The sequence below is a fragment of the Heloderma suspectum genome, chromosome 3 (genome assembly GCF_057233095.1).
Source record: "Heloderma suspectum isolate Gila_16-S chromosome 3, 16-S_ref, whole genome shotgun sequence".
Taxonomy (NCBI): domain Eukaryota; kingdom Metazoa; phylum Chordata; class Lepidosauria; order Squamata; family Helodermatidae; genus Heloderma; species Heloderma suspectum.
The window spans coordinates 49,757,387-49,783,999 of NC_139460.1; the positions used below are offsets into that span (position 1 = coordinate 49,757,387).

Genomic DNA, 26,613 nt, shown 5'->3' on the forward strand with positions numbered 1-26,613 from the left:
ATGAGGAGCAATAGCAGCTGGTGACAATGGCCGTGAGATGATAATTTTGCTGAGGGTGGGGGACAATGGAGGGCCCCTTGCCTAAGGGCCCTCAAAACCATGGAGCCAGCACTGGGCAGAAGCTTTGGTGGACTGGTAGAAAAGGCTTCATCAGACTCCCTTTTTGTGGGTGCTTCGTGTGTGTGAACGCATATACAGGGTGTTTCAAAATGATGGACCCAAGTTAAAAGCAGTATATTTCATGATGGCAACACGTTACAATTACACCCAAAGTTACAAACGGTTTAATGAGTTATCAAGTTTTACTAACCATTTTATAAATGCTCTATGTGCCCTCCACCTACTGTACGGACAATATCGAGACGATAGTTGAATTCGCCCCAAACGCCTCTCAAAGTGTCTTCTTCCACTGAAGTCACCGCTGCCGTGATTGTTTTTGAGGTCATCCAGATTAGTTGCTAATGGTGTATGTGTGTGTGTGTGTTGTAGCCATGAGATTAAAAGACGCTTCCTCTTTGGGGGGAAAGCTATGGCAAACCTAGACAGCATAGTAAGAAGCAGAGACATCACCTTGCCGACAAAGGTCCATATAATCAAAGCTATGGTTTTCCCAGTAGTAACGTATGGCTGTGAGAGCTGGACTATAAGGAAGGCTGAGCGCCGAAGAATTGAAGCTTTTGAACTGTGGTGCTGGAGAAGACCCTTACCGAGTCCCCTGGACTGCAAGGAGGTCAAATCAGTCAATCGTAAAGGAAATCAACCCTGAGTGCTCGTTGGAAGGACAGAGACTGAAGCTGAAGCTCAAATATTTTGGCCACCTAATGCGAAGAGAAAACTCTCTGGAAAAGACCCTGATGCTGGGAAAGACTGAAGGCAAAAGGAGAAGGGGACGGCAGAGGATGAGACGGCTAGATAGCATCACCGATGCAATGAATATGAACTTGAGCACGCTCCGGGAGAGAGCGCAGGACAGGAAGGCCTGGTGCGCTATGGTCCATGGGGTCACGAAGAGTCGGACACGACTGAGCGACTGAACAACAACAACTTCCCCAATCTGGCGCCCTCCCGATGTGTTGGACTGCAACTCCCATCACCTTCAGCCAGGTCGTGGAGTATGGGGGCTGTAGTCCAACACATCTGGAGGGCGCCAGATTGGGGAAGGCCCCTTCGCGCCCCGCCGCCCGCTCCGTCCCGTTTGACCTCGCCTCCCTCCGGCTCTGTCTTTTCCAGCTCGCAACTTCCCCCAAGTTGCGCTTGGAGCACCGCAGTCTACTGGCTGCCTCTTCGTCCAATAGCGCTTCCTTCCTTCCACTCCGCAGCCTCTTCCTCTCCTGGATTGGGCAGGAACACGCGCGCAGAAACTCCGTTGGCGTGTGGTCCGCGCTCTCTGACGCGAAACGCCTCTGTCGGGGAGGGGTCTTGCCCACTCTTCGCTACGATTGGCTCCGCGGGCGGGAGACCACCCCGGGATTGGCAGCTCCGCGAATCTGCCGGGGGGGCGCTCCCGGACACGGCTTGACTGCGCTCTGTTGCCGCGCCTCGCGCCGGGTTGTGGAGAAGCGAGTGCCGAGTGGGGCGCAGCGGCTCGGCGATGGAGAAAGTGTCGTGCGCCGCGCATGGTGAGGAAGGGGCAGGGCCGTGAGCTGGGCAGGGTACCGTGGAGAATGAGCCCCCCCCCGCAAAAAAGTTGGCTCTGCCCCTGGGCATGGCTGGGCTGGTATTCGGTGGGGGTCAGGCACTGCCCGCCTTCCTTCCTCCCTCCCTCGCCAAAAAAGAGCACACAGCTTTGCACCAAGGCGTACATGCATAGATGCAAATTTGGAAACAATTTCTGTAATTTACATAGAAATACAAGACATCCCACCACAGGCGAGAAGACAGACCCGGTGCCCCGTGTGAATGCTCAGTCACTGAGCATTCTGAGTCACTGAGCACTAACTGAGAATGCTCAGTTAGTCCAGGCGCTAACCGTTGATGGGGAACTTCAAAGCCCCTGCTAGCGCTGCCTCAGGAATCTTTAAGGGCACAATCCTATGTATGTTTAGACAGAAAAAGCCCTACAACTCCCAGCATTCCCCAGCCAGCAAAACATTGCTGGCTGGGGAATCGTTGGACTCTTGTTCTGTCTAAACATGCATAGGATTGTGCCCTGAACTGGACTTGGACTGAAGAGCCCATTTGACACCTTCAAATAGAGGACTGCCCTCTGACAGCCCTTCATCTAGACTGCCCTTAATAAAACTGGACACCTGGTCACCCAAGTTCTGCCTCCTCCAACCTGGTCCCTTAGTCTGAATGTTTTGGATTTCAGCTCCCGTCAGCTTTGGCCTGTGGTCAGGAATGGTGGTAGTTGTAGTCCCAAACATCTGGAGGGCGCCAGCTTGGGGAAAGCTTCCCTCCTTGCTGCAGATGGCCTCCCCGCTGCTTTCAAAGAGGGTGGGGATGGAGAGGGGAAGATGGCAGCAGCAGCTGCAGAACGGTCTTAGAAGACAGCCAGGTGTGGCTCCACTTTGGGAGGGGCTGCAGCTCAGTGGCAGAGCATCTGCTTTACATGCAGAAGGCCCCAGGTCCAATCTTTGATATGTCCAGAGAGAGCTAGGAAAGAATCCTCCCTGAAACTCTGGAGAGCTGCCGCCAGTCAGCGTTGACAATACTGAAGAAGATGGACCAATGGTCCGACTCAGTATAAGGCAGCTTCCTACGTTCCTGTGCTTTTATTTCCAAATGTGTTCCACTCTCAGATTTAGGTGCCTGGGGCTGTAAACTGGGCTGGCCCAAGACATATTACTGCCAGAGCAGTAAATGCCCCTGCCCCCAATATCAAAGGTACATAGTACCTGAGGCCACTCAAGTTATTTTTGCACCTGAGGCAGAAACTCCCACAAGCGTCTCTCCTAGCTGTAAAAATATTGTGGTGATGGCAATCACCATTACCATAAAAATTACAACTTGCTGCCCTTTCATGACACCCAAAACAACCTGCCAAAAGTGGCCGCCCCATTCTGCCCAGTGGTAGCTGACCTGGGAGCAAGCATGCTTCCAGACAGGGCCTTTATCGTGTTATCATCCTGCCTCCTTCATGGAATGTTATGGGGGTCCAGACAGCGCCGTCTTCCACTCATAACCCTCCTGTGATTTCCCACCACTTTTCCCCCAAAAAGACCTTTGGCCTTTTTTCTTAAAAAATCTATTAAGGAGAAAAAGATGGATCATCAGCGGCCCTTCTCCGTGAGCCCCTGCCAAAGGAAGTGAGGCGGGTGGCTACTAGGAGGAGGGCTTTTTCTGCTGTGGCACCCCGGCTCTGGAATGAGCTCCCTAGTGAGGTTCGCCTGGCGCCTACATTGTACTCCTTTCGGCGCCAGGTGAAGACCTTTTTATTTTCCCAGGCATTTTAGCATTTTAGCTTTCTAAATTTTTATCTTTGCTGTTTTAAATCTGTATTTTAAACTCCCTCACTGCTGCTAGGTTTTATTGTGGTTGTATTGTTATATTGTGGTTTTAATGTTCTATATATTTTAAATTGTTTTATTGTGCGTTGTTTGGTTTTAATTTTTGTGAACCGCCCAGAGAGCTTCGGCTATTGGGCGGTATAGAAATGAAATGAATAAATAAATAAATAAATAAATGGAGTAGTTGCGCAATGCCTTCTAATTGGTACCATTTGGAGCTTTCTGTCTGGAAGCAATCCTTAGTCCTATTGAATTCAGTGGCATTTACTTCTGAGTACATGTGTATAGGATCACATTGTGGCTGGTGCACTCTGCTTACTTCCCAACTAACCTGCAGACCTCTTTCAGTGGTCCAGTGGGCAAGTAACTAAGATTTAGGAAATAGTTTCCAATGTTGACAAAGGGAATTTTTCCTGTTTGGAAAAAAAGGGAATAATATATATTCTTTTAAGCTCCTATGGGAGACAGAACCCAAGCGCAGTATTGTAGAACTTCAGTGGTCCTTTTTGCTCAAAAATGTTAAAAGGGGATGGAGAAAGAGACCACAGATGTATATGCCTCCACAGGGCACAGGAATGTCTCACTGCTTGCAACACTGGGAAGGGTGACCTTTGGCCAATCAGACACCTTTGGCCTAATCTGCATCACACGGTTCTTGTGAGGGTAAATAAAGGGCAGAGCAGGGCAGAACCTTTTAAATCACCATTAGCACCTTAGAGGAAGGGTAAGATGAAAATGTAACAAAATGTAATAAATGTGAGACATGCAGGTCCTTGAAGTCAGATGAGGTTTTGACTTGGGTGACTGAGCCTCCTTGTTGTTCTTTTCTTCATCTCTGTCTCTGTCTTTCTTCCTGCACAGGGCATCCCTGCTTTTTGAAGACTGGTCTCCGGGATGGCCCAAGCAAAGGCAAAAGTTTTTATGTGTGCGGCCTGCAAGCATGTGGATTTGTACTCCCCACAGAGTAGGTTGGACACTTTTCTTTAAAAGCCCAGGCTCCAGGAATTAACTACCTGCTTGCCTAGACCACTCGTGTTAAAGTAAAAATGCTGCCACTTGTAATTGCACAGCAAAATCTTTTTTTAATGTAAAATTTCATGTCTTCCATTCAGAATTGAAATATATTTTGATATATTTATAAATTTATACATATAAAAATTTATCTTTATAAATTTAGATTTAGCTTCTGATTAGTTTTTAGGGGAGGGCTGTTGGGTATCACTTGAAAATATATTTGTGCTATAATTTCTTTGGGGATGGCAGGGCTTTGCCTTGCTCACAGGGTTTGATTGCCTTCCATATTTGGGATCAGGAGATAATATTTTTGCCCCACTCTATTAAGAGAATAGTAGAATATGGGCATTTGATTTTTGCCAAAGGTTTTTCAACCCTTAAATGTTCCTGCCAGAAGTCTTATGTGAGTAACCATCTTTCCTTTCCAGGCTTTGCCCTTCTCATTGCTTGCTGCATGAAGAGTATATCGTGGACTTGCAAGCTTTGTTCAAGCAAGAGGAAACGGACACATACAAGTATGTTTTCTGAAGAACATTTGACGTGTTGACATTGTTGTGGCAGGGTTAGTAGCCAGGCTGACACTGTGATTTGTTTTGTTCACTAGGCTGTTCTATCGATGCAGTAAAGCTAAACTGGAAGGAAAGAAGTGGTGTGGAAGTGTGCCATGGCAGGTACAAATATTTCATGACTCCTTAAGTGTTATATTTTGCCAGCTGTTCGCAACATTAAGCTTTTGGAGTATGGCTGTGTACCACTTGGTTAGTTGTGGTGAAATTCGTCATTGTGATCTGAACTACAAATCTTAAAAAAAATAGGGCAGTATCCAAGCAGGCCCCTGAGCTCCTGCAGATCGTCTTGCACCAGCAGGAGGAACTGCCTGCGCAATGGGGATTTAGTGGTTCTAAAAGTAACTGGAAATTTGGGAACATTCATTTTCGGAACAGGACAGGTCAGCGGAGTTCCCTTTTGTGAGCTTTGCTGGCCTGCCCTTTTCTGGAAATGAATATTTCTACTCATTTTGATTTTTTAGAATTGCTAAATCCCCCCTGACACACGGATACTGCCCCAAGACTAATTAAGGTAACTTCCATAAAGGAAAATGTGTTTACGGTCAAGATGCATAGTGTCTTCTGCTTTGCAGGAAGGAACCACTGGTTCATTTTCACACCCTGGCTGTTCTGAAAGCTATTTTAAGCTTTATTGGGGGCTTCTGTTAGGCATAAAGATTTCAGGGTCATGTTGGAGTTCATCAAAAAGAGTAGTTTCCACAATATTTTGGAATCTTACTCTAGTCAGTCTGGGCATAGTTGAAAAGGTTAGTTTATCCTAGTGAAACTATGGAATTTTAGGTTAGGGATCTGGAATTGAGTATTGATCAAGGTTGAATGTACTCTTCTAAAAGATCATTTTGGTTCTGCACTAAGGAAATTAGATTTTGTCTGCAGATTAAACATATATGGCATAATTAAATATGCATGTGTTTGGCTTGCATAATTCTGGATCAAACAGTTTGGTATTTTTTTGGCAAGGACTTGGGGTGACAGGGTGAAAGGAAAGAGTGGGAAGAAGGGTATTAGGTTTGGGTATGGTGACCAGTACTGATAATACTGTCTGTTATGAAAGATGGGGAACTGTACAGGGCAGTAAAGCTTAGCCCAGAACTGTTATAGTTTCTGAATCTTCAGTGATTACATAAAAATAGTTTGAGACTTGTTTCATGATTATAACAGTTAGAAACTTTGCAAAATACACGGAAAATTTAGATCCTCTAGAAATCAACTTTTAAGCTGCGTATCAGTTCCTGTGCAGCTATTCTAAAGAAGTACAGAGAACACACAGCCCTAATATTCATGGTATCTAATTGATCTGGTAGCCTAAATTTTTGCCTTGGATGTTTTATAGGATTCAAAAACCACCAGACTGCCAGCTAAACCACAATCTCAGCACACTTTGGAATTGCTTCATGATCATCGAGATCAAAGAAATCCATTCAAAGTACCAAACAAGAATCATGAACCATTCTCATTGAAACAAATGAATGGCAGCAGGGACAGAAGCTCAGCAAAAAAAGAAACAGAGAAAAGAGAAGCTCAAGGCTCTGATGGAAAGGATCGGCAGAAGTTATCATCTGAATCTATTAGGAATGAGCTCCCAGCAGCCATGAAGATCAAGGACAAACAGCCTGGAGAAAAATGTGAAAGTTCATGCAGGGAAGGAATAGAAACTCAAACAAAATCAAGTGAGCCAACAACTGAAATGGGGGAAAAAACATTGTTGGATGAATGCAAATGTAGTTCTAGCGAAAAGTCCAAGACACCCTCTGGTTACACAGGACAGGATTCAGCTGTGAGATCTACCGAACAGGGTTTGCCAAAAGGAGAGAGACCAAAGCAATCATTGCCAGGTTTCAGTAGCCAAACATCAAGCGCAAAGCCTGCTAATGAAGAGCAACGTCAAAAGGGAGGATCAGAAACCTGCAGTGACAAAAGAGTAACGATGAAAACCAGTAGCAGTTGGAGAACTAAAGAGAAGGCACTGATGCTCATAGAGGGTTTCCCAACAGTGCACCCTAAAGGAAACCCAGATAAACCATCAGCACTATTACAGACAGGAATAACTCTGGAAGAGAGAAACTGTACCAGTAAAAATGTTAGCAGTGATGAACATGACGTATCTGTGTCCTCCAATTTGCCCATTGGGCAGGGATTAGGTTTCCATCAAGGAGAGGATCACCATTGGAGGAATGTGTCTTCCATCTCTCCAGAAACAACCTCTTTCCAGGGGGCAGAAAGTGTGGATTCCCAAACTCTTCACAGTCAACTTGCATCTCAGCTGAGAGAGAAAAAGGTCTCTCTTACTATTGCACATTTGCTTGCTTGCTCTACTTGTGTCTCTGAGGATCCCTTTTCAATGGGGCAGAAAAGTTGTTCCTGTGTCAAAATAGCAACGCCCCCCCCCCCAGCCTTTGCAAATAAACCATTAACGTCTTGTAGTCACTAGATCTGCCTTCCCCAGCCTAGCACCCTCCAGGTGTGTTGGACTACAACATCCATCATCCCTCAGGCTGAAAAAGGTTCAACCCCCTTGCCATAAACAAAAGACAATGAGGGGAGGGTGGAATTGGACTTCTGTGAGCATTAGCAATGTCATAAAACATGGCCAAATCCTTATTGCTGCTGCTTGCTAATCAGTCCTGTGCAATGCTTAAATATTTCAAAGCTGGTGTGTAGCAAATGTTGGGTAAAGGGGACAAGCATGTAGGTCAGCAATAACATCTTCCCCTCCTTCCTCTTTGTCTCTAGAGAACTTTGAAACTGGTGAATGTGCAGGCTCTGCCAGATAAAGGCGAGCGGTTATTAAAACAGGTGCACGAGCTGGAAGCTGCACTTAGCTCTCTGAACCTGGAGGCAGAAGGAAGTGTAAAGGGAGGTAAGCCTTTTCATTCAGAATTTGGAAGTAATGTTCCCAGCAGAGGCGGGTGGCTCCGATGTCAGTGGGGTGGTAAATCCCCTCTGGGTTTCAGTCAGAACCTGCCAGAACGCTAAAGGAGCTATCCAAAGCTCCTTGGATAGCTCCTTTAGAGTTCTGACTGGCTCTGACTGAAACCCAGAGCAGATTCACTGCCCCACTGACATCACAGCCACCAGCCTCCACTGAGTGTTGCATATGTCTAAGGAAACTTATTTTCTTTGTGACTGAGTACACATGATAGTATTCTAGATCTCTTAGCAGAGTAACAAGTGAGATAAGCTGCTTCTTATCTCAGAACTACTCAGGCCTCAAGAGTTTGCCTGACCCATTGACTGCCTTAAATCTCATAATTTACCTTGTGCAGCCCACTTTTCTTTAACCCATTCCACATTGTGCTTGTCTGCATCGGGCATTATGTGGCCCAGTTTCTTGACAAATTTCCACTTCTAATTACAAACGTGCTCATCGGAGTGCAGACCCCATGCATACCTGTTTTAATGGGGGAGGGGTTTGACTGTTTGAACATTTACATTCCATCCTTCTGGTGCAAGTTATATCCCATCCTTCAGGGCAGCTTCCAACAGTTTAAAACACGATTTCATCAGAGTATAAAAGAGCCAATAAAAGAGACAGGGTCAGCAGTTAAAACCAGATCATGAGATCACTGTCTGCTGGGCTGCCGTCAATGGTAGGCATTGTTGGGCACCTGTCGAGGTTCCACCCCCCAGCAGGTTCCCACCGATAAGAGCCCCCTGGACTTGCTTGCTCTGTTCACTGTTGCAACCTGCTTGTTTAGCTGCCTCTTGCTCTGGCCCGGACAATGACGGTGGTGGTGAGGTGGCATAGCAGTAAGGGGCAGTGCCTACCTGCTCACTGGCTCTCTGCCTGTCAAGTAAGCAAGCTGTAGCAATGATGAGAAAGAGAACGAGGGCTTACAATGGCAGTGAGAAGGCAGACTCATTGAGGCAGGGGGCCCATTTAGGGTGGCTTGCCCAAGAGCCCTCAAAAAGAGCCCTCAGGCATTTGGGGTGGGTTAGGGTATTTTAGAAAATGTTTTTATTGTAGAATTTTATTGTTTTAAACTGTTTTATTTTATGCTGTACATCGCCCAGAGTGGCTGGGTGACCAGCCAGATGGGCGATTAATAAATTTAATAATAAATAAAATAATAAATAAAAAACAAAAAACCTGGAACCGGCACTGACTGTTTACCTCGCAGAGCAAAAGCCTTTGGGAATGAAAAGGTCCTCAGTGACAGGTGAGAAACTGCAAGGGTGGGGTACCTCACAGGGCGAGCTGTTTCATCATTTGGCTATGGCCCCTGAGAAGGCCTTCCCTCTTGTCCTACCCAGCCATGCTGCCACAGTAGGCAGGTACACAAAGAAGGGCCTCTTCCTCTCAGGTTCTAAAGAGAGGGCAGCATAATATGGGAGGAGGTGGCCTTATGCCTTCAGGCATCCCGGATCTAAGCTATTTAGGGCTTTAAAGGTAATTGCCAATGTTTTGTATTGTGCCTGGTTGTAATATGACACCTTAAGCCAGCAATGGGGAAATTGTGGCCCTCCAGATGTTTCTGAATTCAACTTCCATCATCCCTCACCATTGGCTGTGTTTCCTAGGGCTGATGGGAGTTGCAGTCCACCAACCCCTGGAGGGTTGCACGTTCCCCACCACTATCTTAAGCCATGTTGCATAAGAGGGACACGGTTGATAACCTGAGTGATGTGGCAATAGCCCTGTCCAGGTGTTATGGCTCAGTAGGGTCCATGAACATGGATAAGAGAGATGGGGCCATGCACACTGAGACCACACCCCACATCCTTGCATGTGCGCGTCTTGCCCTCTAAGTCCCTGTCCTCCCTATGTTGAGTTGGGGGGGGGCAGTTCTCAGTGGGTTTCTACTCACATTCACCTCAACATGAGTAGAACCCTCTGTGTGACTGAGAGCCCTGATGAAGCAGGGTTCCTGGTCACATGGAGACTTCTACTTGCGTTCAAGTAGACACCCTGCACACTTCCCCCCACTCAACTTGGGGACAGTGGGAGCGGGGCTGAAGTGCACAGCCCTGTACCTTTTACCCATGTTCATGTAACCGAGCCTTCCTCAACCTGGGGCCCTCCATGTTTTGGACCACTACTCCTAGCATTCCTGACCATTGGCCATGCTGGCTGGGGCTGATGGAAGTTGATGTCCAAAATGTCTGAAGGGCACCAGGTTGTGGGAGGCTGATGTAACCTATTCAGGCATAACACCTGAATAGGGCAACTGTCCGCCACTGGTGCATTTCAGGCAGTAATGGAACCTTGAGGTTCTCCTCTTGCATTCATCAGCAAGGAGCTTTTGATCCTTTTGAGAACCTTCTTTGAAGGGAGAAGCATGGCAGCTTGGTTTCTCTTGCAATGGTGCTTCAGCAGCTTGGCTTCTATTAATATGCAAGACTCCGATCCTACTTTTTAGCCAGAAAAGGAAGAGCATAGTCAAGAACTACTGCAGCACCATAGTATGGGCATCTTGTTGGGCTCCCTACAAAAAGCTTCTTGCAAAAGAACAGGTACTTTCAACTTGCTGGGACCCAGCAGCCTGGCTTCTACCCAGTAGGTCGATAGCTGTTCATTCTCCGTTTGAATTACTATGGTCTGTAGACGGCCTTTGGAAACTGCGCTAATGCCCAGCAACAATTTTGGACAGACTACTTATTGAGTCTCAAATTGGCAAAGTGGGGAGCCCCAGTTGCTGTGGGCCTCTCTGAAATCCTTCTTTGGTTCTACACCATGTTGTTCTTCTGTCTCTCTGAAACATTAGTGGCGTGTTTGGGTTAACCTTCCTCTGAACTGCATGCTGAAATCACATGATACAATCCTGCCCCGGCCATACTGCTTTAGACTGCCGTTGGAGGAACCACGCCCAATGTAAAAACAACACAGCAGTTCAAGGAAATCTACCACTTTGAAAGATTAGCCTTCTCCTCCTAGATATGAGATCTTTCCGCATGCAGGATTTTACAAAACAAAACTAGGGAGGGGCATTTAAACATGCAGTCCCCACACTGCCCGCTTAGTACCATCAAAAAGGAAAGTATGACGTATGTACTTTCTGCATATTTCAGCTGGTGTTTGTACGGCAGGAGGTTTGAGCAGTATGAGGCGTGCAGAGACACAGCACAATCCGTTCAGCAAGACCACTGTAGAGCAGCCCCGCGCTGTGATGGGGAAGGGGCCACAGCCGTTGCAGGAGCATCGTGCAGCCAGTGCCTTAGACATCCATCCTCCTTTGGGATCTCGACAGAACTGCAGTACCGCTTCCAGAGGTAAGAGCTGGGGCAGCTGTAACGACCTTAAAAACTAATGAGGCTCTATATGCTTAGTAGCGAAATGAGTAAAAACACCATGGTTTTGTTATATGTCTCAGACGATATAAAGATTGTGCTTTTTTTTGGCTCTTTGGTTTACTAGTGGGAAGGAAGAAGATGGCATACCATAAAATGCATATTTAGCTGTACTCTCACGTTTCAGTGAAACCATTCCCCCATTCAGATGCTTAACTTGATCCACTTGATGTCCATGCTGCCTTAACCATGGTGTCACATCTGCTTAAGAATCATTGCTGTAGTTGCTCATTGTTTGCCTTCCTTGACGCTGTCGTCTAGAGGACTCCCATATTCAGGCCCTTTATGGAGGCCGAATGACTGAAGACCGTCTCCAGGCTGCGTACAGCGCCACGAGCGAAGCAATTAACCAGCTCCACCGAACCCTTGAGTCCTGCCCCACAGAGGAGATGGTGGTGGAGGATCCACCTGGGCTGAAGGTGAGCTGCGTGAAGGAAAACCCACTGCACAGCTTGGTTTCCTTATCATCTGGCCTCTCACTGACTTCGTGTAAACTAAGAAGCACGTTAGCAGAGTGCTTTTAAATGTAGAATGATTTTGTGCAGACAGGAGCGGAGGAAATGGAAAGGGGCTTAAATAGTTTATCTGGATTCTTCCGGATGTAGCAAGAAAACCCAGAGCTTTCTTTTCACCTCTAAAATATATTGTTATAAAAGTATGCAGGCGCCTAACATTAGAGAGCATTGAATCTTACTAGATTGTATAGGTGCTGTGATGCGCAAGTGCTCATGTGGCAAAAATGAACCAATGCCAGACTTGTCCTAGCAATCTTAGTCCTGCTGCTATGTAGGTTTATGTGCACTTCATTGCACCCTACTGTCTCCCCCAGCCCTCACGTTGATCCACGTTGAGCAAAACTTGCTGCTTCTGTAACATCCATTTAACGCTCTCTACTCCCATTCATTTTAGTGGGTTTGCTCAGGACCAGTTCCCAATGGGCTATTCCAGGGGTGTTGAATCTCAGCCCTGCAGGCCCAGTCTAGCTCACCAGGGGTCCCAATCCAGCTTTCTGGCAGTTCCTCAGATGGCCACACCCTTTGCCCTAGCTCCACCCCCTTTACACAACCTTTTGTTGGTTTCTCAGCATTTGTGCTGTTTTTTCCACATTCTAAAAGTGTGAAGTGCCCCCTCCTAATGCTTAGTTACTGGCAATAAGCTTTAAGCTAAAATATGCTGATGTTTTTGGTATTTTGGCCCACTCCTTTTGCTCCACCCACTATTAGAATGCAGCCCCCGAGAGCTTCAATGAAATGTGGCCCTCTGGCTGAAAGAGGTTCTGCATCCCTAGGCTAAACTCTTTATAACATAGGATGCCCAGTGTTACTGAATGCTGTCTGCATAAGAGTTGCAGAAACTAATGCCCTGTGCCCACTTAGGGCAAAGGTAGAATGTTTTTTCCCCACCAACACTGCAATTGCCTCTCTGCAAGAGCAAATGCCCATGCATGCATTTTACTTTGTTCCTAGCAAAACGCCAGCCAGAGTCATAAATATCTAGAGAAAGATATTAAGGAAATTGCTATGGACTTCATAATGCACTGCTCACCTTCGTAAAATCCCTTGAAGTCCCACATTTGTAGTATTTGCTGTCCATAAAATGCCAATTCATTATGTCTATTGAAATGAAAGATGTCCCCATCTTTAAATTGAGAATATAACTGTATCAAAGATACAGAAAAATGTATTTGTAAGAACAGAACTCTGCATATTCAAAAAATGAATCTTCATTGTAGCTGTTTTATCTCTTGCTAATGTTAAAAAGTTTTAAAAACAAACAAGTAATTCGGCATGTGTGGGCTGACTGCAATACCCCAGTTGTAATGGTCTGGGAGTATCCAATGCTGCATCATGGCTGAAGTGAAGTGGTTGTGGATTTGATCAGTGCCTGGATGGGAAACTACAGGAGCCCCATGTAAGTGACTCAAGGAAAAGTAGAATAAAGCCCTCCTGGTTGTGTCATGTTCTACAGATGTCAGTCAGCAACCAAGAAGAGGGCCTTTTGTGTGGTGGCATTCCCAGAAATAAAACATGTGCCAATGTTGATGCAGTTCAGGTACATGTTAAAGACTTATTGACCTCAGTGTTTTATTTGTGTTGCATATTATTATTTGTTGCATCCATTTTTAATGCCCATTGGTTATGTTTTAGTATGTTTTAGTTATATTCTGTATTTATATCGGCATCTTGTGGTTTTATTTCTGTACGCTGCCTGGATAGGTTTTATATAACACATGGTACAAACATATTTTATAAATAAATAAATACAGTTATTTTTATAAATAAAACTCCGAGAGAGAGCAGAGGACAGGAAGGCCTGGCCTGCTATGGTCCATGGGGTCACGAAGAGTCGGACACGACTTAACGACTGAACAACAACAAAAATTACGCCAAACCATATGCTTTACTGAGACTAAGGTGTGAGTTTGCTGCAAATAGCAATTATTTATCTGAAGGATGCACGTTCTGGTTACCCTGTACACTTTGTGTAATTGGTCTCTAGATAGGATACACATAATAAAATTAATTCTGTGCCTTGTGATTGACTTTCTCAGGTCTCCCTGCTCCTGCATCAGAAGCAGGCACTTGCATGGCTCCTGTGGAGGGAGAATCAGAAACCATGTGGAGGAATTCTGGGTGAGGAACCTTTAGGCAATATATTCTGGAGCATGTGCTTTTCTTAAAAACAAAAAACAGCACTTCTAAAGAAAATAGCCGGGGGGAGGGGGGATTGTCCACAGTGTCACCTTTTACTCCCACCCTAGAGTGGGAGAAGATGGTAATCTGAACCTTGAGAAGGGGTCTTGGGTTCAGCACTAATGTGCCCTCTAGCCCCCGGAGCGATTACACACATTCCTTTTGGAATAAGAGAAAGTTGTTACTGAAGATCAGTGGCTCCTTGCAGCACAGTCCTGGGAGGGGCCATAGCTCAGCGGTAGAGCACCTGCTTTGTATGCAGAAGGTCCCAGGTTCAATCCCTGGTGTCCAGGTAGGGCTGGAAAAACGCCTGCCTGAATCCCTGGAGCCAATCAGTGTCGACAACGCTGGGCTAGATGAACCAAGAGTCAGCACTGAGACCTTCTGAATGCAAAGTGTGTGCTCTACCACAACTCCCATGATCCCTCGTAATTGCTCCCATAATTGCATGGGCGGATGGTAGTTGTAGGCCAAAACATCTGGAGGGCCACCAGTTGCCCACCCCTGAACTAGATCCCCAAAAGACTGTTTGGCTAAAAAGGCCTGTTCTGCCTGGCAAACCCACATTCCTTCTGTCCTCTGAAAGGCGGAGCATCACAGGGATGCCCTCAGCAAATGCTTTCAAGAATTTGCATACTTTTAAGTATGAGACAGAGTTCAGCTGGAGAGTGAATGTATACAGTCTGTCCACACCTTGATTTCTGTTTTGTTTTATGCTGTTTTTTCTTCCCAGCGGACGATATGGGCTTAGGGAAGACTTTAACCATGATTGCCCTTGTCTTGGCCCAGAAGTCTTTACAGAAAGAGAAGGGGAAAGAAAAGAAACTCGAGATGTGGCTTTCAAGACAAGGTATAGAAATAACAAGCTACTGCCACTGTCTGTCAGTTTCTTTACACAGTCTAATACCATTGGACGCCCCACGGTCCAGAGACAGGTTTACTGCTCCATCCTTTATGCAGAGGGAACATTTCAGTCTCTTCCAGCCAACCCATCCATACATGCAGCATGAGATTGACCTTCCTCCTACTATCTCCCTCTCTTATACTGGTTGTGTAGAAAGGAAATGTGGTGGCTGAGGTAGCTGTTTGCAGTACTGTCATTTTTTTTTAAACTGAGGCATTACTATGAAACATCACATCATATATGCTAATAACAAACTGAGTGCTGGTCCTTAAGTAGCCAAAACAGCACCATCCACGCATACGAAGGAAGTATTGGCAGGCTTGGGAGCGCCCTGAGATTTGCAGAGGTACAAAAGAACCTTTGTGGGGGGGACCTGAAGGGGGGACACACCCCAAAACAACCTAATGAGTACTGGAATGCTGATGAACTCTTGGGGAGTGGAAATGGGAGGGGGGAATGGAAGGGGGTGGCTGAAACTCTGAACAGAAGTCCACCACGCTGCAACATTTTGTTGCAGGTGCCACTTACCATTTATTTATTTATAACACATAACCCGCTTTTCATCACAAAATAATCCCAAGTGTGTACGGTACCAATAAAATGCAATAAAATAATCCGATCAATCAGTAAACAATAAACCAATAAGAAAAGGGGAGAGCGCATACACAGATAAAACGCAACTTCGAAAGTGCAGCAACACAGATCGAGTCAAAAGCCTGGGTGAACAAATAGGTCTTCAGTTGGTGCTAAAAGCATAGAAGTCTCTTAAGTAGACTTGAGCAGGGAGGTAGTTCCACAGTCCGTGTGCCTGTACTGAGAACACCCTCTCTCGCGGCGCCACACATCAAATTCCTGGTAAGTGCAGCACCAGCAAGAGTACACCCCCACCAGATCTTCATATCCAAATAGGTGCATAAGGGAGAAGGCGCTCCCTCGGGTATCCAGATCCTAAGCAGTGTAGGGTTTTATATGTCCAGACAAGCACCTTGAACTTCGCTTGGTAGCATATGGTAGACAGTGCTACTTCTTCAGAACGGGTGTAATATGTTCCCAGTAGGCTGTCCCACTAAGCAGCCTAGCTGTGGTGTTTTGCACCGTCTGCAGCTTCGGGGCCAACCTCAGGGGCAGCTCTACCTAAAGTGGTTTGCAACAATCCAACACTTGTGTTCATCTCTTCATGTTTGCATTTCAAGATTCCACCGTTACCCTTTCCTACGGCACCCTGATTGTTTGCCCTGCATCTCTGATCCATCACTGGAAAAAGGAGGTTGAAAGACATGTAAGAAGTGGCAAGCTGAAAGTCTGCCTGTACCATGGTCCCAGCCGAATTAAGAATACTACTGCGTGAGTGCAAAACGAAAAGGTCCTTCCACTATAAGCCATGTATCTGGGGAAGTTAAGGATGTTTGGCCCTGGTTAGGTGTGCAGGATTGTTGAGATGCTGAAGGAGAATCACTGGCACAGAGAGTGGGTACTGCCCAGGCACTTAAGAGTCAAGCAAGGTTGTAGCTGGGGAAATCTCACCCCAGCTACAACCTCAGTAGTTATCCCCCAGCTCCCATCTGTGATATGGTGAGAATCCTAGCCCTACTGTACAGGGCTGTTGGAAGGATCACTCAGATAGTGATTTCCCTTGGGAAACTGAACTGGACCAATCTAAATTTGTCATATCGAAACATCTGCTATCTACTCCTATCTGTCTTGTTGCTGTTGGCAATTGCTGCACATTCTTATGAAGCTGATGGAAGCTACTTCATTAATAGTGGGCTAGGATGATTTTGTAGAATATATTGTATCTTCTTGTGCAGTGGTCATGGAGTCAAGATACAAGTTCTGTGCTGATTTGTCTGTCCCTTTTCCCGTCTCTTGGGGGTGGCGGCGGGGGGGAGTTTGCCATTTGTGTTCCTTTTAAGAGAATTTGAAACTGGCTTCTCCGCAGGCTGGAATCTAATAAGCATACTTCTTTGTGAGTAAACCCCATTGGACACCACAGAATATGTTTCTGAGTAGGCATTCCATTGGAACTGGATCTTTGGAAAGCCGTGGTAGTTTTGAGATATCATTTGGCTTACTCCCCTTCTCTCCTCTTCTTTGCAGCCTTGCTGAATATGACATGGTTGTCACTACATATAGTATTCTAGCCAAGGAAATTCCTACACAGAAAGAAGAAGCAGAGGTTGCTGCCAGAGACCATACAGTAGAGGTGATTGAAATGTGCAGACTTGCTTTTAGGATACATTGAGATAAAGGCTGTATTTGAGTCGAAAGGCATGATATGTGTGTGTGTGTGTGTGTGTGTGTGTGTGTGTAGCTTTGGCTCAGAGTGGCCTGGCCAGAATTGCTACAAGGACATCATACATGGAGAAAGCTCATCAGGCTGTGCTGCCTTTGACTTGAAATTTCATTATAATTGCAGCAAACAGTGGGTTGGATCTAGGTTTAGGTGTGTGCAAAAGGGCTGGCGAATTGGACTTTCCTGCCCACGCCTTCCCATGGGAGCCCTTACAGCCCCCTGGAAATGCTACACAGATGGTCAGGTGACCCTGCTGAATGGGGTGTGCAGGGGCAAAAGTGCTTCCTCCAAAATTCGGCAGAGGCATCTTCCATGAGCAGAATCCTTACATCAGTGGAGGCCAGATCCTGCATCCAAACCAATCTGTCCAGTGGATATGGTTGTGCCATATTTTCCCTTGTAGCTATAAAAACTCAAGGTAGCTGTAACTCTATATTGCATCCTTCCCCAACCTGATGCCTGCAGTTGTGTTGGACTTCAACTCCCAGCATCTCCCAGCCATGTTGTCTTCAGGGATGCTAGGAGCTGTCTTCCAGGTGTGCTGGACTTCATCAAGTTGGGGAGAGCTGCTGTATTGTAACGGTAAATAGTATAAGAAGTTTGTACCATTGTACTGTTCATTTATTGCATGTATTTGTGGCTCTTAAATATGATGCCTCTAAACGTGTAATTTAATGTGTAATTGTATGATTTTTATACTGGATTTGTTTGCTTGTTTGTTTTTAGTGTTGTGTACACCACCCTTGTGGATGAAGGAAATTTATAAATTTTAAATTATTCGTATTTATTTATTACATTTCTATACTGCCCCATGGCCAAAGCTCTCTGGGCAGTTTACAAAGATTAAAAACCATAAAAAATACATTATACAAAGTGTAAAGCCATTTGCATATAAACAGACAGCACACACAGAGACAACATATATCTAAAAACAATTTTGAACAATCAACCATAACCAACTATTTAATAGTAATAATACAATTTTCTCTTCCTATTTAACTTCATGGATTTTAATGGAATGAGAGAAGCATGTTCGTGTTTCTCATAGGATGCTTGAAGAATCTTATCTTTGCAAACTCCAATACAAACTGACCTGATCTGTGCATTCTGGACTAATATGTGGACCAGAACTTAACTATCCATTTGCTTGCGCACGTGTCCGAATGCTCTGATGCAGTTCTCTGCTCAAAAGATGTATCAAAATAAGTTCAGAAATGTGTATTTCTAGGGAGTACACATTTAGAGGTGCGTTTTAAAGTATATATTTAAATGCACGTTTTGTGCGGGTTTTTAAAGGACACCCTGTCCCCCCTTGGGCAGATTAATGTAGAAACCAGAGAGAATGGACTTAGGAGCGTACACAGGTGGAAGTGCCACTGACCAAAAATTTCTAGTTTCTCACAAAGTCAGCACCCAGTCAGGTGACAGCAGAAAGAGATCTTGAAAATTCATTGGGTATTCCTGCTGAAACGTAGAAAATAAGTCAGGTGGGAGAGAATTCCAGGGGCCAGGATAGGGCGTTCTTCAGTTAACTATATCAGCCAGTTCTTTGTGCTGTTTCCCTTCCCTATTGAACTCCCAGATGCTGAATTCATTTGCATCTTATCCCTTCCACCAATCAAAAGGAGCAGTACAATGTGGAAATTAACTATGCACATCCGATAAATCTTCAGTTCCATTCATATTACCTGAGTCATGTAACTGCAGAGTTAGGTAGAATTTGACACAAGATTTTAGTCTCTCTGAAGCTAGAGTGTGAAATATTTGTTATTTGTTTGAAGTATTAAATCTTTAACAGAATGTAAGAAGTCTGGGAGGTTTTCCCCTTCCCTGACCAAATAAATCTAATTTATAGCTGACTTTAATATGTGTACAGGACCTCAAGCCTGTTTAATTAACCCTTTAAATGCCAGATCTACTTTCTGCCCTAGGATAAATCACTTCCTTTCTCTCCCCTACCTTGGATACACTGGGCCCGAATTATACTGGATGAAGCCCACAACATCAAAAATCCCAAAGTGCAGGCCTCAGTGGCTGCTTGTAAACTGAGAGCTACTGCCAGATGGGCTATCACGGGCACGCCCATTCAGAACAACCTCTTGGATATGTATTCTCTGCTAAGGTAAGTGGATCTCACTAGTGAATAGGCAGCAGCAGACGTAGGTCATGTCAGTTCAGGCTGATTTGCAAGTACCTTTCTTAAAGGGCCTTAAACTGAGGATCCGTCTCTCTCACGCACGCACGCGCGCTATCGCACGGGTGCAGAACCTAAAACCTGAGGCCAAATTGGGCCCTCTAGGGATCTCAGTCTGGCCTCTGGGGTTTCCCAGAAGGTCACACCCACATCCCTTGGCCCTGCCCCTTGCCCCCAACCACCCATCATTTGGTAGATTCCCAGCTTTTGTGCAGCTTTTTCCCCATTCTAAAATGTTGAAATGCCTCCCCTAAGGCTTAGCTACTGGCGGCAAGAGTGTTAAGCTACAATATGCTGGTATTGGGGGGGGGGGGGACCCGCCCTGTTTGGCTTCAGCCCCACCCACCACTGGAATGGCCACATGCCCCTGAGAGCTTCTCCGAGATAGAATTCAACGCTCAAGCTGAAAGGCAAATTTCTGTTTGCCTAGTGTGTCTGTTACTAACATTTGTGGAAAGAAGATGTGTATCTAATATATGTATTGGTGTGAATGCATAGAGAGAGAAACACACACATTACACACATATATATGGGGTCCAGGTTTGCCCAACTGCTTTAGATGGAAAATAATTGCTCCTGATTCCCTGAGACCTCAGTGGCAGCGCTTCACCTGTCACTACTTCCTCCTTCTTCCCATCTTCTGTTCTCTTAGATTCCTTCGCTGCTCTCCTTTTGATGAATTCAAGGTGTGGAAGAATCAGGTGGACAATAACACAAGAAAAGGAGGAGAGAGGTTGGCCATTTTAACTAGAAGCCTCTTACTGCGAAGAACTAAGGACCAGCTGGATTCATCTGGAAAGCCTCTGGTAACAACTGGCCTTTCTTTGCTCTGCATAGGAAAAGGAGCTCTTTTGTTCTTTTCACTCATTACCAGTTATGTCTGGTCTATATATGCAGCCGAATGAGGTGGGAGAATCCCACAGTGGTAGAACAGACTGCAGGTGGAAAAATCACATTTTTAATGCTTTCCTGTGTCAAATGAACTGCATTCTTTCTCATTTTTAAAAACTGGTGGTGCAGGGAGTGGGCTGTGAAAACCATAGAATAGTCATAGAATAGTAGGGTTGGAAGGGGCCTACAAGGCCATCGAGTCCAATTTCTTCCTGATATGCCAGCGTTTGTTTTTTAGACACAGGAATTTAGCTTTCTACATGGAAAGGCAATCAAAATGCCATCCCCTCCTTGCAGTCTGAATTGGCACTGTTTACTCTCCTGATTTCATTCTGCTGCATGTGTACACGAGGCCTTTGTTTTAATCTGAAAAATGGAGGGGCCACTGAAAGTAAGAAAATGTGAAAAATGCAATAATGTTGAATGCAGGACCTGAGCAATGCCACCTTTGACTTGTCATTTACTTCTAAACTGAGGCATCTAATCCTCTATGCACATGACTGGTTTGTTTTCTTGCTTAGAGATAGTGAGGGAGAGGACTCTAAGCCCTGGGATTTTAAGTATCTGGCAGAAGTTTCCTCTTTGGACTCGCTAAGGCTGTGTTGACTGTCTGAAAGGTCCATTTGATGCTGGGATTTAGGGATGCTACAGTCTAGGCCAGGGCTGGGGAATGTGTGACCCTCCAGGTGTTGTTGGACTGCAGCTCCCATCAACTGTAGCTGGCATAGCCAGTGGTGAGGGCTGATGGTAGTTGCAGGCCAAAAAGCATTCGGAGGGCCACACGTTTCTCATCCCCAATCTAGGTGTTATCCCAGTAGTTCAATTGACGAATCCAAAGAAGCACAAAAGGTGGCAATGCACCATCTGCGTAGCTTCCCTGGAGTTCTTGGATAGGGGAGCCTAAAGCAAAATGTGCCACCTTGCCCTTTCATAGGGGCGGGACTCTTCTGCAGACTTTGAACAGCTGTATTGTAGCTGATTGTGCTGGCACACTTTAAAAAATCCATCTTGCTCATCCTTTTGTCCAGGTATCACTGCCTCGGCGTCTCACTCAACTGCACACATTACAACTGTCAGAAGATGAACAGTCAGTGTATGATGTGTTGTTCACAAGATCACGGTATGATAGATGTCTGTGAAGGCATGAAGAATACATTCATTCCAGTGGTTGACTCTGCCTTAACTAGAGTTCGCATTCTCAAGGTTCCGCTGTTTGGAACACATTTCAAGGATGGGGTATACAAGACTCCTCTTCACTTTCTGTATCCTTTCTGATGCAAATTTGCTCTGCTCCCATCCTTCCCCCCAAATGTACCAAGAATGCAGCTCTCTGTGTGGTAGAAGCCACCATCTTGTTGAGATCTCCCTGCAAGTACATCAGTTTAGGTACCCAGTGTTTTCCCATCTCCTTGAATTGTATTCACGTGCTATGCCTTCTGCTTTCTCAGTGGACCAAATCCTTCCAGTCCCTGATAGTTAAATGATGAGGTTTTGAGGGGTGAGTGGGTTGGTTGGTATGTCTACCAGGCTGCCATTATCATTCTAGTACTTGGAACAGAATGTGTTCTATCTCAACAGAGAGAGCGCTTTTTAAAAAGGGGACTGTTCAGTTGTGTGTGAAATTCAAATATGCCTTAAAACAGCAGTGGGCTGCATGTGGCCTTTGGCCTAATTTCAACAAACAGTTCAGACCTCTGGCAAGAGCCATCTGTCCCTGCTGGGTGGAGGGGTGTCAGAGAGAGGGGCGGGGATGGGAGAGAAAAGGGGATAGCCCCACTCCCCCTTGGCTCTGGGCCTGCCCGATGGACTACTCCCAAGGGAATACAGCCTTCCATGAAAAAAGATTCTTCACCTCTGCCTTAAAAATGAAATGGCTAAGTTAGATGTGCTTCATTGGCACTCCACTTGTTGCCTCAAATGGTTTCACCTGTTATCCCTGTTTTTCTCCCTCACAAAGAGTACTCTACATCTGTTGTTTTGGTTATTAGATAGATTAGATAGAAAGACTAGATAATTTCTGTGTTTGTTTAGTGTTATCTTCAGCCCCTTCAATGGAAGTCTAAATTGCTAAATCCCTTAATGGTTTAAGCAGTTTACTCTCCCTGCCTCAGGAAGAGTCAACTCACGTTTCCTCTGGCCGAAACTGGTGCTTTCTCATTAGAAGACCTGCATAGCCTTTTGCCAGCATAAAAATTTCTTCAGACTTGCCTTAGTCATCTGCTGTTTATTTTAGTGATTTGTTTGAGATCAATCAGTTTTATGACCTGCGTTCAATCTCTGCAGCTCTCCTCTGGTCAGGTTTTGGAGGGTTTTCTTGCGGGACTGATACACTGTCCCTTTCCTAGTTTGCTCCTCTCCTCATGCTGAAACTGTCCCCGTTTGTCTACATTTCTTGGGCAGGCGTAAAACTGAGCAAGCAGACCGGTCTGGATGTCCTTTAACTGCACTTCCTTGTCTTCCACCAGGTCAACACTGCAGTCCTATCTCAAGCGGCAGGAGGCCCAGTGTACAGGGAACACTGGGGAGAACCCATTTGACAAAGGTTAGGATTCATAGAATCATAGAATAGTAGGGTTGGAAGGGGCCTATAAGACCATCGAGTCCAACCCCCTGCTTAATGCAGGAATCCAAGTCAGAGCGTTCCTGACAGATGGATGTCCAATCTGCCCTCCTCCAGTATCTGTAGAAATGTGTCAAGACAAATCCAATGAGGGTGGTCTCAAGCCCACAGTTGATTTTCCCCCTGATCTGTTGCTGTGTTTGTTTTCCTACAATATCCAGAATAATGTTATAGTTCCAGTTGCTACCTATGTAGAGGAGCTGCAGGCTTGCATTCCTCTTGGTCAGGTTTCCCCAACCTGGTGTCCTCCAGATGTTGGGAGTTGTACTTCAACTCATCTGGAGGGCACCAGGTTGAAGAAGGCTGCTCTTGGTTTTCTGGTTCTTCTTAAATCAGTCAATAGCGTGCTGCTATTGCTTCTGACATGTATGTCGTTTCATCTCTGGATAGGAGCACAGCAGTTTAGACTTGGTCAGCCGAACTCCTCGGAAAAGACTGGCAGAGATCCTCCTCCTGTCTCCACGACCATTCACATCTTGTCCCTGTTGCTGAGGCTCCGTCAGTGTTGCTGCCATCTTTCCTTACTAAAAGTGGTAACTATGCGACAGACGTGTATGGCCATTGACCGGTGCTTCTGAGTAGAGTGTCTGGGTTCAGAAGTCGCCAGGCCCCAGCTGTGTTGATTCTTTTCATTGCAGGCTCTGGACCAGGCGAACCTGAACAGCGAAGGCATCTCTCTCACGCTGGAGGAGCAACTCAGTGCCTTGACGTTGTCTGAGCCTGAGAGCAGTGACCCGCAGTCTATGGTGTACCTCTTTGGTACAGCTTTCAGTGTGGATCTCTTTGAAACTACCAGGCAGAGCACCAAGGTATGAAGGCTTTGGCAATCCTTTCTAGGAAACTCTGGTGAAAAGGGTGGGGTATTTTCTCCTCTTTTTAATTTTTTTTAATTTTTAGAACCTCAGTTCAAGTTCATTGATTTAGCTGATTTAATATGCTGTAACTCATTAACCTGGTTTGAACATCACAGCAACAAATCATGGGTTATTTAACCCACGATTTGTGGGAAGCACAGGCTGTGTGTGAACAGCTTCCACTTTCTATAAACAGCCTCCAATCAGTTTGATCAGAGGTTGTGAGCATGAGGTGTGAACCCAGACTGCTGGGTTGTTTATGGGCTAAACAACCCAGTGGTTAACCCATGGTTTGTGTTTGGGTTATCCTCTGGGTTGTTTAGCCCCAGAACAACCTATTGGTCCAGGTTTGCACGTCACACTCACAGCCTCCGAATGGACTGATCAGAGGTTGTTTACAGAAAGTGGAAGTGGTTTGCATGCAGCACTTGTTCTGGCAAATTAAATTAAATTAAGTTTGCCACCATGACATGCGAACTAGCCCATTATTACAAAATATTGTTTTCCCCTTTTAACAACGTGCAGTCAAACACACCTGTATCTGTGAAATAAATCCCATTGAACTTAGTAGGCCTCGCTGCTGAGCAGACATGCATAGGATTGCACTGTATGACAGCAATGAACTAGGAGTCTGCATCAGAATACGGTTACAGTCCCACTAAAGACCCAACAGGCGTGAAATGAACTGAAAGGGCAGAGCTACCATTCCTGCCCCCCCACCCTGCCCAATCCCCAGTTGTGACCACAAGACAGCCTGCTTTAAGGAATACAGTGTACAAATATCAAAATACTTCATTTTATTTTACTACTTAGTCATAGAATCATAGAATAGTGGGATTGGAAGGGGCCTACAAGGCCATCGAGTTCAACCCCCTGCTCAATGCTGGAAACTAAGTCAAAGCATCCTTGACAGATGGCTGTCCAGCCTCGCCTTGAATGCCTCCAGTGTGGGAGAGCCCACCACCTCCCTAGGTATTAGTTCCATTGTCGTATTGCTCTAACAGGAAGTTTTTCCTGATGTTCAGCCGGAATCTGGCTTCCTGTCACTTGAGCCCATTTTTCCATGTCCTGCACTCTGGGACGATCGAGAAGAGATCCTGGCCTTCCTCTCTGTGACAACCTTTCAAGTACTTGAAGAGCGCTATCCTATCTCCCCTCAGTCTTCTCTTCTCAAGGCTAAACATGCCCAGTCCTTTCAGTCTCTCCTCATAGGGCTTTGTTTCCAGTCCCCTGATCATCTTTGTTGCCCTCCTCTGAACCCTCTCCAGTTTGTCTGCATCCTTCTTAAAGTGTGGTGCCCAGAACTGGACACAGTACTCCAGATGAGGCCTAACCAGTGCTGAGTAGAGGGGAACTAGTATTTCCCAGGATTTGGAAGCTATGCTTCTATTAATGCAGACCAAACTAGCATTGGCCTTTTTTGCAGCCACATCACATTGTTGGCTCATATTCAGCTTGTGATCTACAACAGTTCCAAGATCCTTCTCGCTTGTAGTATTGTTGAGCCAAGTATCTTGCACCATGTTGTAATATGATAGTCTTTCCTTAAACATATTGCCCAGGATGCAAGACCTTGCATTTGCTTTCTCTTTAATATTTATGTATATAGTGAAAGCAAATGTGTTAGCTTCCTGTTTCAACATTATAGCTACTTCTTATAGCAAGATGGGAAAGCCCATCTTAGATTTGGACAGACTTTATCCTTCCTAAAATCTGTGTGACTAAAGTTAGGTTGACCCCAGGGTCTGTCCCATAATTACAGGAGAGAGACTGAGGCTGGCCATAGTAAAGTGAGAGAGAGGAAGTAGCTCCTACTCCATGTGTTCTGCTAAGAGACCAGCCCTCTTCAGCGTCTCCATGTGTTCTGCTGAGAGACCGGCCTCTCCCTGAACTGTTTCCACTCAAGTGGTCATTCTGAGGACAATTATGTAACATTAAGAACTGGTGCCTGAGTTTGCTTGTTTTCCTCTTCCCTCCCCACACTTTTTTCCTTCTGTGTCATATCTTTTAGATGTAAGCTTGAAGGTGGGAACCATCTAGTTTGTGGTTGATCTTATGTAAGCAACAAAAGAGCAGGGTAAAAATGCTTTAAGTAAGGCTCCAGTCTCAGGCAGAGTTATTTGGAAATAAGCCCCATTCAGGGATTGGGATTGGGACTTATTTCTGGGGGGGAGGGGACATGCTTGGGACAGGGCTTTAAGTGCTGTTTCCCCCCATCCTTTTAGTTATCACATCTCCTGGAAGAGCTGAAGGCTATCCAAAGTCATTCCCAGAAAAGGTAAGTATGGGCATAGCAGCTGTCTTTCAGAGGGTGTTGTGGGTTTGGGATGCTATCTAATGCAAAAGTGTAGAGAACGGTGGGAAAGACCTACAGTTGCCTCTTCCTGAAGCCAAAGACTAGGCCAGTATCTGGACAGGAGACTACTCAGGAACATCATGTATAGTGCTGTGAATACCTTGGAGGAAGACTGAGGTACAAATGGAGCAATTTAAAAAAAGGATTCCACAGCATGGCATGGTACCTGAACACTTTGGAATTCCAACCTGAGGATTCGAAGTACATTGGAATATGGGAGTATCCATAGAGAAACTAGAAATGTAGATTCCACGTGAAGAGTAAAGCTTGTGGCTTGCATTTCTGACTTTATTTCTTGAATGCTTAAGGATAGAGGAATAGCCATGGCTAATGGCTCAATACAGTGATTAAATAAATAAATGGGGAAGGAGGTGAAAGTATGCAATACTGTTTGAGAAGAACCACGTCCAGTTGCTTAACATTCAGAAAGATATTTGCCTTAAGATGTTTATGTATTGTATTTTAGCCATTTTAGAAGACTAGCACTT

At 45.5% G+C, this 26,613-nt stretch overlaps 1 protein-coding gene across 1 annotated transcript in view; it reads left to right on the forward strand.

The window, feature by feature from the left end:
* Positions 1–1,389: 1,389 nt before the first annotated feature.
* The window catches only part of TTF2 (transcription termination factor 2), a 31,606-nt gene continuing 6,382 nt past the window's right edge, over positions 1,390–26,613 (forward strand). Inside the window, exons 1-19 of the mRNA XM_084843175.1 lie at positions 1,390–1,619; positions 4,311–4,413; positions 4,892–4,978; positions 5,068–5,134; positions 6,366–7,310; positions 7,766–7,892; positions 11,042–11,242; positions 11,582–11,739; positions 13,872–13,953; positions 14,747–14,863; positions 16,111–16,261; positions 17,015–17,120; positions 19,142–19,332; positions 20,057–20,210; positions 21,324–21,415; positions 22,761–22,837; positions 23,306–23,448; positions 23,554–23,724; positions 25,995–26,047. Coding sequence (XP_084699301.1) covers positions 1,592–1,619; positions 4,311–4,413; positions 4,892–4,978; positions 5,068–5,134; positions 6,366–7,310; positions 7,766–7,892; positions 11,042–11,242; positions 11,582–11,739; positions 13,872–13,953; positions 14,747–14,863; positions 16,111–16,261; positions 17,015–17,120; positions 19,142–19,332; positions 20,057–20,210; positions 21,324–21,415; positions 22,761–22,837; positions 23,306–23,448; positions 23,554–23,724; positions 25,995–26,047 — 3,053 coding nt within the window. The 5' untranslated portion in view covers positions 1,390–1,591. The remainder of the gene's footprint in view (positions 1,620–4,310; positions 4,414–4,891; positions 4,979–5,067; positions 5,135–6,365; positions 7,311–7,765; positions 7,893–11,041; positions 11,243–11,581; positions 11,740–13,871; positions 13,954–14,746; positions 14,864–16,110; positions 16,262–17,014; positions 17,121–19,141; positions 19,333–20,056; positions 20,211–21,323; positions 21,416–22,760; positions 22,838–23,305; positions 23,449–23,553; positions 23,725–25,994; positions 26,048–26,613) is intronic.